Source organism: Trachypithecus francoisi, unplaced genomic scaffold (assembly GCF_009764315.1).
Source record: "Trachypithecus francoisi isolate TF-2019V2 unplaced genomic scaffold, Tfra_2.0 Lachesis_group3, whole genome shotgun sequence".
Lineage (NCBI taxonomy): Eukaryota > Metazoa > Chordata > Mammalia > Primates > Cercopithecidae > Trachypithecus > Trachypithecus francoisi.
This window is the reverse complement of record NW_022681468.1, coordinates 18119966-18133728: the sequence shown is the minus strand read 5'-3', so window position 1 is coordinate 18133728 and position 13763 is coordinate 18119966. Positions and strand designations below refer to the sequence as shown.

The 13763-nt window shown below is 38.8% G+C and overlaps 1 protein-coding gene across 2 annotated transcripts in view; it reads left to right on the top strand.

Annotated features, from left to right (window-relative positions):
- Nucleotides 1-2271: 2271 nt before the first annotated feature.
- Nucleotides 2272-13763, top strand: part of TTC8 (tetratricopeptide repeat domain 8) — a 54944-nt gene continuing 43452 nt past the window's right edge. The window contains exon 1 of one of the 2 annotated variants that reach the window (XM_033191651.1): nt 2272-2519. In XM_033191651.1, coding sequence (XP_033047542.1) covers nt 2406-2519 — 114 coding nt within the window. In that variant the 5' untranslated portion in view covers nt 2272-2405. The remainder of the gene's footprint in view (nt 2520-13763) is intronic. The other variant, XM_033191652.1, reaches the window with a different exon arrangement.

Sequence of the window (13763 nt, the reverse complement as noted above, 5' to 3'; positions counted from 1 at the left end):
TTATTTAAAAATGTAAGTCTGTCTATAAATTCATAAAATCAATGAACCATAAACATATTTACATATTAAAAATAACATATTTTTATATCCTTTTAAAAAACAGATTTTATGCTACATTTGGATGTTGAACATCCTTTAATTTGGTAAATATCCTACAATTTTCCTCATTCATTTGACTTTTGTGAGAGAAAACAATTAGCCTTCTGAAAGAAATTAACATACATTATATGCTAGTAAAATATTTTAATGCCTCATCTGTTCCACATTTTTTATATGTTTATTGGCATGTTTATTTCCCCACTTATGAAAATATTGTTTCTCTGTAGGAAGTTGGCAGTAATCTCAATAGATACATGACTAGAACTCAACGTAATGGGTGATTAATCCTGGCTACCCATCAGAATCACCTGGGACATGTAAAAAAACAAAACTGATGCCCCAGGCCTACCTCAAACAATTTAAGTCAGTATTTCTAGGGCTGGAATTGGGACATCTCTATTTTAAAGAACTTCTCAGATATTCTACAAAATACTTGACCAGCACTCTTCAAAACTGCCAAGGTCATCATAAACAAGGAATGTTTAAAAAACTGCCACAGATCAGAGGAGGTAAAGGAGACATGATAACTGAATGTTATGTGGTACCGTAAGTGAGATCCTGGAATAGAGAAATAATATTAGGGGAAAAGTACTGAAATCCAAATAAACTGTGGAGTTTAGTTAATAGTAATGTAACATTGATTATTGTTCCTTATTTGTAACAAATATATCATCTTACACAAAAACAAATGTCAATATCTCACACAATAGAGAAACTGGGTATATGGGAACTGTCTACTATTTTTGTGACTTTTCTGTAAACAGAAAACTATTCTTTAAAAAAGTTTATGTAGAACATCTGATTATATGATAAAGAGTAAAAGATAAGGATCTATGAACTGAGATCTAGCATCCTTTGTGAAACCGACCCTTTAAAAGGGCTTGTTTCTCTGTGCTTCACTTTCTCTAGTAGGGTTGAAAAATCACTTATATAGTAATCTGCTTACAGAGTACCAGAAAACAAAAAGACCTTGTGAAATACTGAGCCCAATTGTCAATTGTTGGCATGTGCGTTCTTAAAAATTTGACACTTAGAAACCATGGGCTGCTTCATTAGGACTTTTACGGAAATTACATTTCTACCGGCAGTTCCAGGGCAACACAAATAGATCAATGACAATACACTTAACTATAACAATCACAATCCTGACAATTACTGGCTTCCAAAATACAACAATTCAAGAAAGACTGCTTAGTAGAGAAGAAAAGGTAACAATACATTTCTTAGTTTAGAAGCAGAAGGTTCATTTTAATATCTATGAAAAATATAAATATGTGGATTAAATATAATGTCTAATGTTTTCTCAGACCCCAGCAGTTTGAGAAAAGCCTACCTGGATTTAGCCGGTCACATCTCTCTTTTCAAAACTGTTGCCATTAAGCACATTTGTCATCTGTGCAAATTTCTAGAGAAAAGTCAGAATTGTTTTTGAAGAAATCATCTGCACAAGTAAACACTTGCCAAACAGCAAGTGCCAGGAGACGGTGTTTCACAAAGCTCTTTTTAAAAATTATTATTATTTTTTGCACACATTATCTAGTTTGGTAAAACTGTCACCAATTTACGATCCGGAATCACCGTGTGAGTCGAATTCACAAATGTATTAGCAACTTGTAGTCAACCAGATTGTAGTTCCAGCTCCCTAACTCAATGCAATTTTAATAATTTCTCTTCTCTATCTCAGTTTCTCATCTGTAAAATGAGTAAAAGCAAGCCCTCTGCAGTTCAGACGTTGAGATTCGGTGGGAAGGACCTCGAGAAACAGAGTGGAGAATTTCAGGATTTAGGGCTTTAGGTCTTGATGGGTGGGATGGTAAGGTGGAAGCTGTTTACTTGTTTGTGTTTCTAGAATCAGAAGGTAAAGCGAGAGGGACAGAAACGAGCGAATGGAAGTAGGACAGACACCGGACAGAGATCAACTCCGGACTTTTCCGGACCTGCGGGGACGGGAGAGCATTCGGTTGCTAGGCAACTGCACCTCCAGGGAGGGCGGAGGACCCCCCCCCCCGGGGCAGGTGTCTAAGTCACTACCTTTTTGTTTAGCCGCGGTGGTTTCTTCTCAAAATTAATGAAACCTGTAGCCTTTAAAAGTACACAATTTTTTGCAACCAGTTTAGTCAAGCCCTGTAGCCCAGTTCTGCTCACGGTGGTTTTTCTTTTTCCTGTTCTCAGGCGCGCTGCGGACAACTCTCGGGCAAGGCCCCAGCCGTCGCGGGTTGCCGGGCAGAGCCTGACGCCGCCAGCTCCTCGCTCCCCGCCCACCGCTCTTCTAGAGCGCTGGGCCTTCGCTGGCCGCACCGGCAGTCATGGGCTCGGAGATGGAGCCGCTGCTCCTGGCCTGGAGCTATTTTAGGCGCAGGAAGTTCCAGCTCTGCGCCGATCTGTGCACGCAGATGCTGGAGAAGTCCCCTTATGACCAGGTACCGGCCAGCTCCCGTCAGCCTGTGCATCCTGACGCTGAGGCTGCGGGGTCTGGGGCATATTCCGGCCCCGGGTGGGGAGGCCGGGGAGGAAGGCTCAAGGCGGGGCTGACCGTTCGGCCCTCGGAGGCGCCCGGAGCGAGACCTTGTGGGGCTGTGGCTAGCGGGTCCGCTGTCCGCCACGCCCACGGGGATAGCAAGTTCTGTGCCATGACCGCCCTCTCCTCACAATCTTCAGCCTCTCCTCCCCTATACGTGTCCCAGAGTGAGAGCCCTGAATTTTACTTTGACGAGGAACTTTGATAATTCATTTATACTTGCATATTGATGGGCTTTAAACTCTCAGCGTGTGCGTTATTAATTTCTAAACAGTATGCATAAACAAAGATCTGTGACTCTCCACCTCCTGTTAACATAGCTGCCTTTTTCCTTTTGGATCGAACATGTGATCCTCCCACTTCATCTTTAGACTGTTGTCCAAGAGTGAAGGAGGCCATCAGTTTAGCTTGAGGCAAATATACAAGTTAGAGGAATGAGAATCTAGGAGGGAGAAAGATACATTCATTATTTAAAAAATTACCTGGACAAGGGAAGCTATAATTGTAGGAGGGAGAAATGGGAAAGAAAGGCTCCTTACAAGAAGAAATGATGGCATTGATAAAAAGAGAAATAAACTAATGTGTATAGTGAGTGGAAAAGGTGGTATACAATGTACGTGAGTGGTACAATTCTGGTGGGCAGGTGGCTCCTGGAATAGGCAAAAAAGGAGAAAATGGGAGAACAGAAGTAGCGCTGTGGCAGTTTGTCAGTGCTTTTAGTAAATGCGGAATATACCTACATAATTCTAGTTCCCTAGCTTTTCCTCTAGTGGTGTTGCCTTGGAGATGTTAGAAAAAAATGGAAAATTGAAAGGAGTTACAAAAGCGGAGGACTGAGTGTGAATGCTGTTACTAGGCTCTGCCTTAGCTCCCAGCAAATGGATGATGGATGATAACCTGCTGAGATGAATATTTTGTCCTTCAGATAGTACATCTCTCTTAGAACAGCCTACGTTAGTGGTAATGCAAAGCTAGGTTCTGTTGTTCACATCAGTTAATAGGACTATGTTTCTGTAGACAAGCATTTTTCCAAGTGTTTTTTTTTTTTTTTTTTTTCTGAGATGGAGTCTCGCTCTGTCACCCAGGCTGGAGTGCAGCGGCGTGATCTCGGATCTCTGCAACCTCCGCCTCCTGGGTTCAAGGGATTCTCCTGCCTCAGACTCCCAAGTAGCAGGGACTACAGGTGCGTGCTACCACTCCCGGCTAATTTTTTTGTGTTTTTAGTAGAGATGGGGTTTCACCGTGTTAGCCAGGGTGGTCTCGAACTCCTGACCTCGTGATCCCTCCACCTCGGCCTCCCAAAGGGTTGGGATTACAGGCGTGAGCCACCGCGCCCGTCCCCCAAGTGTGTTTTTTGGCATAGTAATCTCATAGATATTGCTTTAAAAAATACACAATCAAATATGTTTGGTAATCGTGACAAAATATTGATCCCTTTACATTGGTATAACAGAAACTTGTTAAGAACCTTTGATGTGGCCAGGCGCGGTGGATCACGCCTGTAATCCCAGCACTTTGGGAGGCCGAGGTGGGCGGACCACGAGGTCAGGAATCTGATCGAGACCATCCTGGCTAACACAGTGAAACCCCGCCTCTACTGAAAATACAAAAAAAATTAGCCAGGCCTAGTGGCGGGCGCCTGTAGTCCTAGCTACAGGCTGAGGTAGAAGAATGGAGTGAACCCAAGAGGCGGAGCTTGCAGTCAGCCAAGATCGCGCCACTGCACTCCAGCCTGGGCCACAGAGCGAGACTCTGTTTCAAAAAAAAAAAAAAAAAAGAACCTTTGATGTGCCAGACATTGTTCTAGGCACAAAGATTTGCAGGAACTTTATGTGCTGTTTTCATTTTTCCATTGAGTTAGGGTAGTTTTCATTCTGTGTTCCACAAAACAGTAGTCCCAAGAGCTGTTCAGTGAGAAAAAGTTTCCTCATTAAATACATTTGGGAAATGTATGTTCCTTCTTGGAGATTCAGGATGTACCCTAAAGGCTCTGAGTAGTTTTGAAGAAAAGGAAGCTAGTTTTGCCTATTTTTGATTAATCCAAATAATTAAATAGTTCTGAAACTTATTTGACGACCGGATTCCTTTTTTTTTTTTTTAGCCCAGGGAAAGGGTCAAATATCTTCACTATTATCGTGGGAAGATGTTGGTACATTGGGAAATGTAGGCGAAGCAGCAGTATTTTTATTAATAATTAAGACCTCTAATCCTGAGTTCATAGTGACATTCAGTATTGCACCAATGAATTGAGATATCAGGACTTTATATATATTCATCTCAATGACCTTTCCTTGAGTGCTTACTACAGATTGTGTATCTCTTATCTGATATGTGACCAGACCTGTATAGAAGTTTCAAAAAACAAGTTACTGTTTTATTTTTATGAGCAAGGGTTGATATGTTCAGCTCCAATAAATATCAGAGTAGATCTAAGAGAATCAGTACCAGATCTGGAGGAAATTTGGTATTATTTTCCTTTCTAATCATTTTTATGTGTTTTATTTGTTTATTTGTTTTGTTGAGGTAGTTTATTATGGTTGAACTGTATATATTGCCAGAATAATGAGTAGCATTTTACCAGGAATAGACGTTTAACTTGATGTTATCTTACCAAAGCTGCATTTTGATACTAAGTAGGGCTATTGAAAAGTTTACTGGGCTTACTCATGTTAGTCGTTCTTTGACCTAACTTTAAACACTGTACTGTTATTACTCTATGTTTTTCGTAGCACCAGTTTCTGTATTTTGCACCCAGTTGTTATTTCGTGTTGGAAATATTTCTCAGAATGATTTTTCCCAAGCTTGAAGAAATCCTGCCTTTTTCTTAATTAAAAAATTAATATTTATGTTAGAGTGTTGACACGATTAATGAAAAGCTTTAGGAAGGAAGCTTAAGGAAGTTCATTTGATTACAAGCTTGAAAATTCTCTTTCCTTAGAAAATGACTCCAAGATGGCAAGTCTGTATGGTATCCCAAGCACCTGACGCAGTCAGGCACACGGGGGCTCTCATTATGTATTTGCTGAATGAGTGCATCGATCATGTTCGTATATGGGTTTTGATGGAGTTGTTCATATGTGCCAGCTTCCCCTCTATGAAGATCATCCTAGTTGCCTGATCATCTTTGTCTTCCCCTGCCCCATCCTTAATTCTCAGCACCATAGGTTCTTAAATGGACACTTACTTTTTCAAACAAATATAATTTCATTATGGGCATTCTTAATTCTTGTTTTGAGGGTCAGTTTTTAAAAATCAGCTTTTAAAATTCTTCCTGGGTTCCTCCAGGAGAGTGTTCCTAATAGTAATGATCATCATTGCTATTTCTTACAGTGCTTTCATTGTTTCAGTGGAGGAAGTTAAATGATGGAGAGATTCACCATCTATGAAAAGCTAACAGAAATGTGACCAGAGTTGGAGCAGATGGTCCTCTGCTCTGCAGTTAACTGGTTCACCTTCATGCCCCTTTAGCCTCCTGGGCATTTACGGAGGTTTCCACATTTGAGAGTACTTTTCCTCTGTAACTATTTGAATTACTGTTCTGTGCCACCAAACTGATTATAGTATGGAGTGACTTTGAAACCCCTGGACACATAGAAGAGCCCAGAAATTAAAATATTTCTTCTGAGTGCCAAATGGATTCATTTTTGCTCTTACATTTTCCCCTCCCCATTACAAAAGATAGATTTTGTTTTTAATAATGTCATTTTTCACTTTTGGTTTTGTTTATTTTTCTCCCAGATGAGTAAAACCTCTCAAAAATGATTTGTTATTTGTTAATCTTTTTATAAGCTGGTCCAGGGAGCTTCAAAAAGATAACACTTTGGTCCTGATACATTAGCATATTGAGATGAAGCCCACCTCTAAGACTATTTCGTATGCATTTATTTCGCCTTTAAGGGATACTGTTTTGGTGTAGAATCATCAGAAGTCTTTAATTATTGCCTCGCATTTTCTATTAGGATTTCTGGATTTTATTTTTGATAGGCTAGCCAGAGAGGTATGATGTACTATGCAATAGCTTGTTTCTTCAGAGTAACACATTTTAATTTAATTCAGTTCTACAAAAGAACTGAAGGGTAGATTAAATATAATAATATGGTGTTTGGTAATGGGGAAGGGTTCTTGAAGAACATGGGTTCTCAACTGCTTTTTCTAGATGCAGAATAGTGAGGGACAGAGGCCACCCGGGATCTGTAAGCATGAAGAGTATTAAAGTTCAGATCTGTTAAGAATAAAGAAAGAAAGATAACTGATTAATTTATTATAATTTCCCTTTTTTGATTAAATAAAGTAGGAATAACCAATTCATAGAGAAGCTTTATGTTTTTCAAAGTGTTCTTTAAATTGTGACTGAAAAAGTGGTTAAAAGTTGTAAGATATAAAAAGAGGAAATGCAAAACAGTCCTCTCCGTACAGCACTGTGACCTAGACAGAACGTTTGCTTCTGCGGCTCATGTTGATCGTCATCCTGATTAGTTGCTTAATCTGTTTACTGTTCTTTGTGTTCCATATGTCAGATTCATGGCTTTAAAACCAGTCCTGATTTTTAGCTCCATTATAATTAAACAGTTAATAAAATGTGAAGGTTTTTCAGGCCGTGGGATTTTTAAAAGACAATATGCTTTCATTAATGGGGTAGGTGTCTGGTAGATTTTCAGATTATTGAAATCGGTGATTCTAAGGGTGGGACCCATGAGCTGTGTATCAGAATGGGAGAAAGACTTTTTTCTAACTTACATTCTCGCTTTGCCCCAATCTCTGCTTATAATGAGAGATGTTACAGAGAGTAGGGGGTTATTATTGTAAATGGTTTGAAGGAGGAGAAATGGCTGAAAATGACTGGCTTAGATGAAAGATATGAAACCAGGGCTCCCCAATGAGCTATATGTGAGTAGTTGATTGAGATGGTGATCTGGTGATCCAAGCCAAAGAACATGTCGTGTGATTATCTAATTGGTTTCCTCTTTGGGGCCATGGAGACTTAGCCAGACTTAATCCTTTGATTCTGTACACTGTAGGGCAGGTCATTTTATGAATTTGTATTCCTGCTGACTTACACAGATTACACTCCCACTTGGCTGCGTGGTCACTAGATCTCTGTAACCTTCTGCCCATCAATTCCTCTATTCTCTTAAACTTTTTCGCCCTTCTTTTATTACTAAATTTTGAATAATGACTCGGCAATTTAAGCATGGAGCTGAGGAGACTCATTAGCCAGCATAAGTACTGGTGGTAATTAGAAAGTTGCATTCAGAATTATCTGGAGATTTAATTCCCTAAAGTAACAGAAACAAGCTAAGAAAATGCTGAACCCTAGGGTGGAAGGAAGGAAGCAAACAGATGTGACTTGAAGTTGATGCTAATGGGTATTTTCTCATTCTAGGAAGTGGCACTCTACTTTCCATGTCCTATTACCTACTTTGAGGGGGAGTCCGAGGAAGTTTTAATTTGATCTTCCATCAGTTCTGTGTTCTGAAAGGGGGAGTAATAGATGGTTTGGTGCTTCTGTTAAGCTTATACTTGAAAAAGTATGATCATATATGTGAAAGAACTCTAAAAGTTGTGAAGTTTTCTTAAAAATGCAAGGTTTTATTAGTCCTTAAGATTCTCCTGTGAGGTGGGTACTATTGCTTTAATTTGAGAAGGTAATGTAGATTATATGACTTTCTCAAGGTCATGCAGCTAAGTGGCTCCCTGAGGATCAAGCCTAGCCCACGTCTTCTGACTCTACAGCAAAGCCTGGAGCTTTCTGCTCAACTGCGTTGATACCCGTATAAATCGCTTGCTAGAATAAGTGAAGCTGCATGGGTGGATTAATTTAAATCACAAGACTATGACTGAGAGAGATCCAAAGAGGAAAGCTCAGTGATTTTTTCAAAAGAGTTTTCCCCATCTCCAAATTAAAACATTCCGACTCTTTTCCTTCATAGTCCTGCTCCTGATGGATCTCCAGAGATCCATGCCTGTCCTTGGTCTCTCCATATCCTATGGTAGTCTGTGTTCCATCCTTGCTGTCATCCCACATACTCAGCAGAGTCCTGCTCTGGACCCAGAGTGTCTAGGTTCAAATACTGCCTCCATACCTTTGAGGTGAGAGACCAACAGGACTTGTTTTCTGGTCACAACACTGCTGACCAAAACAGGATCTGGTCTAGACAGGATAAAGTGAAGAAACCAGCAGATGGCATGGAAAGTGACCCCTCGCTGCCCTCACTGCTCATCAGCAGAACACCCTCCCACCAGCTGCCATGACAGTTTAAAAGTGCCATGACAATGACCCAGAAGTTACCACACCTTTCCATGGCAACAACCCATAAGTTACTGCCCCTTTCCTAGAAAGTTCTAAATAACCTGATCCCTAATTTGCATTGGCCCACCCCTTAATTTTACATGTAATTAAAAGTGGGTTTTCATGAGTATAAACACAGTTGCCAAAAGCCCATAGTTGCTGATTCTGGCCACACTGCCTATGAGTTAGCCGTACTCTTCAAGGAGCAGTACCAGCCAATAAAAGTGCTGTCTAATACCACTGACTCACCTTACAATTATTTCCTTGGCAAAGCCACTTACCCTCCTGGGCTAAGCCCCAATTTTGGGCCTCACAGGTCCTGCAACACCTTGCTCTCAAAGTGTTCTCATTTGTAAATGGTGATGATAGTATACCTATATCTCAGTGGGTTGTTATAAGGCTCATGAACATGTGGTAAGTGATACAAAAATGTTAGCTGCTATTGTCTGTACACTTAAAGATATTTGCATGCAGGATTCTGTCATCTATATTTTTCTCAAAGGATTGCTGGGAATCTGGAAAGCATTTGTGAGGAAGATGTCCAGTGAAATGGATGGTGAAAGGATGTTGAATATAGTTCACAAATCATTGGCACTCAATAATTTCCAGAATAATCTCCCCCTTCTCTGACTCTCTTATCTTCCATGTCTTCTGCTTTTCTTTTGTTCCCCTAAGTCACCTATGTTTGACCATAATGTGAGTACAATGTTTGACACATTGTACTGTAATTTAGATGCCTCCCTGACTAGAATGTTGTGAAATTAATGTGTTCTCAGCCTCGTACCCACTTAGGCCTGGTCTCCATTTTCCATCAACGCAATCCCTCACCTGTCTCTGCACCTCCCTACTCATTAGGCCTCTCGTTTTCTCCTCTGACCTTCATGTTGATGATTTCCCATAATTTCCCTGCACTCTTCATCCACATGATCAGTCCTAAATGTATCCCTGAAGGCCAGAAGAACAAGACAGCGAGATCGTGAAGACCTTCCTCAGCGAGCAGAAATCCTCTGAGGCTGAACTGGTGGTTTCATTTTGTGTCACTGGAGGAATCTACCTGCCCTTGGCAAATCACAGCATCCAGTTTCAGTGGCTTCTGTCTCCTTTAGCTGTTTTTTCCTTTTCAAGCATTGTCTACAATCACCTCCGGTAAACTTTCTCCCCCAGTTTTCTATAATGTATTGGATTTATCTTGTATCTCTCCTAAACTTTACCTTTCATTCCTGCCTTATTATGTCCAACTCTTTTTTTTTTTTTTAATCTCCAAGAGGCACTGGCAAGAAGGAGCATTTGATTCCCTCAACCGTTTGTATGACCTTAAATTACTTAACGTCTCTGATTTTGTTTCCTTATCTGTAAAGTAGATAATAATACTTTCCTGCTTTCCTCAGATGGTTGTTATGAGACTCAAATGAGATAATGGGCTATAGAGATATGTATACAAGTAAACAGAAGAAAGAAAGAATGCCTTACTTCTTTCCTCTGGCATGTCATTCCCTGGATTGGTGTGTTTCCTTAAGTTTGGACTGTGTTTAGGAAATCTGTACTTTTTCCACATCCTTGGTAGGCGCACTGGAGTTGAAAACCTCCAATTGCTATGTGTTCTCTAGTTGCTGTTTTGTGTTCGGTTCAGCTGACTGCCACATCTTCTGTAACTCCCATCCTTTGGGGCCCTCATATTCTAGCCTAACTTAACCTTTTCCTCTCATGTTCCTACCATGTGTCATGTTAAATAAATTGCCTGTCCTTGCATGGTGACCATATGGTTTGCACATTGCTTGTAAGAGTAATATATTCTTTAAAAATATTTGAGGTGTTCTTTTTGGATTTAGAGCTGTAGAAAGCAAGGATCTTCTTTCCTTTTTCTGTTTCTTAGTACTTTCCCCAGTAAAACAGATTAAGTACTCAACAGATGCTGCTGACTAGACAGACATGTAAGTGTAGATGTTTTATAAATAAATTTGTTATAAGTCTGATTTTTTTAAGCCAATGGATTTCTATTTAATTTGTACAGAAAAACCCAGATGCTGAATTTATCAGCATCTGACACTAATGCATATTATGTACTTTATTTATAAACATTTCTTGGAGGATATTATTGTCAGAATTAACTTATTTTTAGTCATAAATCCCATTGTATTTATGAGGAATACAAGGGTTTGTATTATGTGGATTTTCCTTCTTCTCTTTAAGTGATTAAAGTCTGAATGTTTTAACCACCATGAACTTATTTTTGAATAAAAGGAGATATTTCCTTGATATAGTTATGAAATTATTCTTAATTTCTGATATATTGTGTGTTCATTAAATAAGTAGTTAAAGTATCTTCTCTTTGCACTTTGATTGAGGTTAGATTAATTAGAATTTTCCGATCATTGAAAATTTAGCATTCTTCAATGTGTATTCATTTTACACAACTCTTGAGAACACTTCTGCAGGAAGACTAAAGTTAATTTTTTGGATTTTTATTGAATGAGTTAGAGTTCACCTACAAATACTTGACTGGTCATTAAGACTTTTTATTTTAGAAACTGTATTTCTTAAAACTGTTTACTGCCTTCTTAATGCTTTCCAGGAACCAGATCCTGAATTGCCAGTGCATCAGGTAAAGAAAGGTTTAGCTGCAACCTTTAGTTTAGAGAATTCTTTAATTGCTATTGCTTAGTTGTTGCTATAGATTAGAAAATCTGCTGCGTATCTTCCTGTGGGTTTATAAATTTAGCCATATCTGTCAGACATCTGTGCCTTCTTATGTAAATAAATTATTATATTTTCAATACTTTTGTGTATATTGATAGCCTTGTAGAACTAATAATGCGCTGTATTCATTGGGACTTGGAGCTTAAATGGAAATGACCAAGATTGATTAGAAGGATAAGAAAAATAAAGAAGGAGGTAAGGGGAACCAAGGGCTTAAAAAGGGAGCAGGAGAGTCAGTGGAATGACAAATGTCTGAAAGACTGTGATGGATGGGATGGCATGTCTTGAGTCAAGGGTGGACTCTGCTTGGGAAGGTCTTGGTTTTAACTGACCTGGTGACTCTAAGAGGGAGGAGCCTGCCACAGTGAGGGAGGAAGGAAAGGACACTGCCCAGACAGTCACATTGACCAAATCAGTTTGGGTAAGGATGGGAGGCAGCTAGAGGCTTGCTAACTGGATAAGACATAAGGGAATGAATTGGGAGGAAACCCTAGGAGAGAGGAGGGGACACCTGGCCAGTGATACTTTTAGTCCAAGAGAGTTGCCAGTGAGTCTGGGACTAAGGAGAGAAGTTGTGCAGAGTTATAAATCAGAGAGCTTAAACGTTGCCATGTGTTTGCCCTGCCAAGCGAGATGGAATGTGAACAGGGTTTCTTTAGGTAAATAAAAGACTTGAACCTTATTAGGGGTTCATATGAGTAATCAGCAAACTTTTTAGAATAGAAAGCAGTTTACAAAGTACTCTTATGGAGGCTTGTGTAGTATTAAACACACACTGTAAGTAGGTTAAAATGTGGCACTGTGTTCTTTAAAAGGCTGACATTTGTCTTTTGAATGTTCATAATCTTGATTTTCAAACTGATAGATGGGGCAAAACTATTTTTTTTTGCATAATATGGGTACAAGTCATTCAAGAAGGATCAAGTTATAAATACTATGGATTTTGTTCTCAGGAAATTTGGAAGATTTTGATTAAAATTTAAAACATCAAAAATTGGCATTGCAGGAATGGTTTTAAAACTATAAATGGCATTTAAGAGCTTTAAACTAGCACAGGGACTTTATGAAAAATCTGTATTTGGCATTATTTTCCAGTTCTGTTTGTATAGACTTAATTATCCACTGTATGATGATACAAAAGGGAACAAGGCTGACTAGATTCTTTTGGCCTTACTATTTACACTTTTGGAATTTCTTATTTTTGCACATTGTTACAACTTCAAAAGGAATGAGGCTATATACAATAACAATTCAGTATCTTGTGCCTAAGTTTTCATTTTCATAGAGTAGGCGGAGTGTCAATAGTTACTGAGTCTTATGATGTTTAAATCAGGTCAGACAGACTGTTCCTTTCATAGCCTTATTCTAATAATAACCTAAAATTGTTTCTTACATGCTTTAAACTACTGGCCTTGCATTCTGTATTAAGAGTAACAGAATAATTTAAACATGCTTTGCTCAGTCAGCAGAGTTTTAAGCCCTTCATATGTTTATTTTTATAACTAAAACTGAACTAATGTCACAGTGGATGGAATGAGTGAGTCAATATTTTCCTGATGTTTGCTGGCAAGTATCTGCCTCAGGAGTAATGTCCTGTAGACTAACTCAGTTGGTGAATGAGATGGGATTGTGTTTCACAGATATTAAGGGAAAAATTGATATGATTATTCATTTGGTTTGGGAGAATCTGTGCTTTTCCCTTAAAAAACAGAGTTCCTAAAGCATCAATTCTTATTTTTATTGATATTATGGTACTTCTAATACATAAATATTTAAATAAATTTACATAAACTATTTTTTTAAACTGTGTGACCTTCCCATTTATTAATAAGTAAACATATCTGATAAGGCAACTTTATATTTTTATTTAGTTTCAAGGAGTAGTTTGGAGTTACTCTGTGTGCTTTGTTATTCATTTTATTTTAATCACGATTAGTTTTAAAGTTTTTTTGGCTTTTTTTTTTTAAACAGGCAGAGGATTTTAGGGCTGTAAAACATACTTGGCTTGTTTCCAAAGTAAAAAAAAAATATATTTTTTTTTAAAGCCAAAGCTCCATCTGCTGTTTTCATTAAAATCTCAAGAATTGTTCACATTGCCAGGAGCAGTTCTTTGAAAACAGTCTGATGTTTAATCAAGCAGTGATATGTGATTTTCAAGGT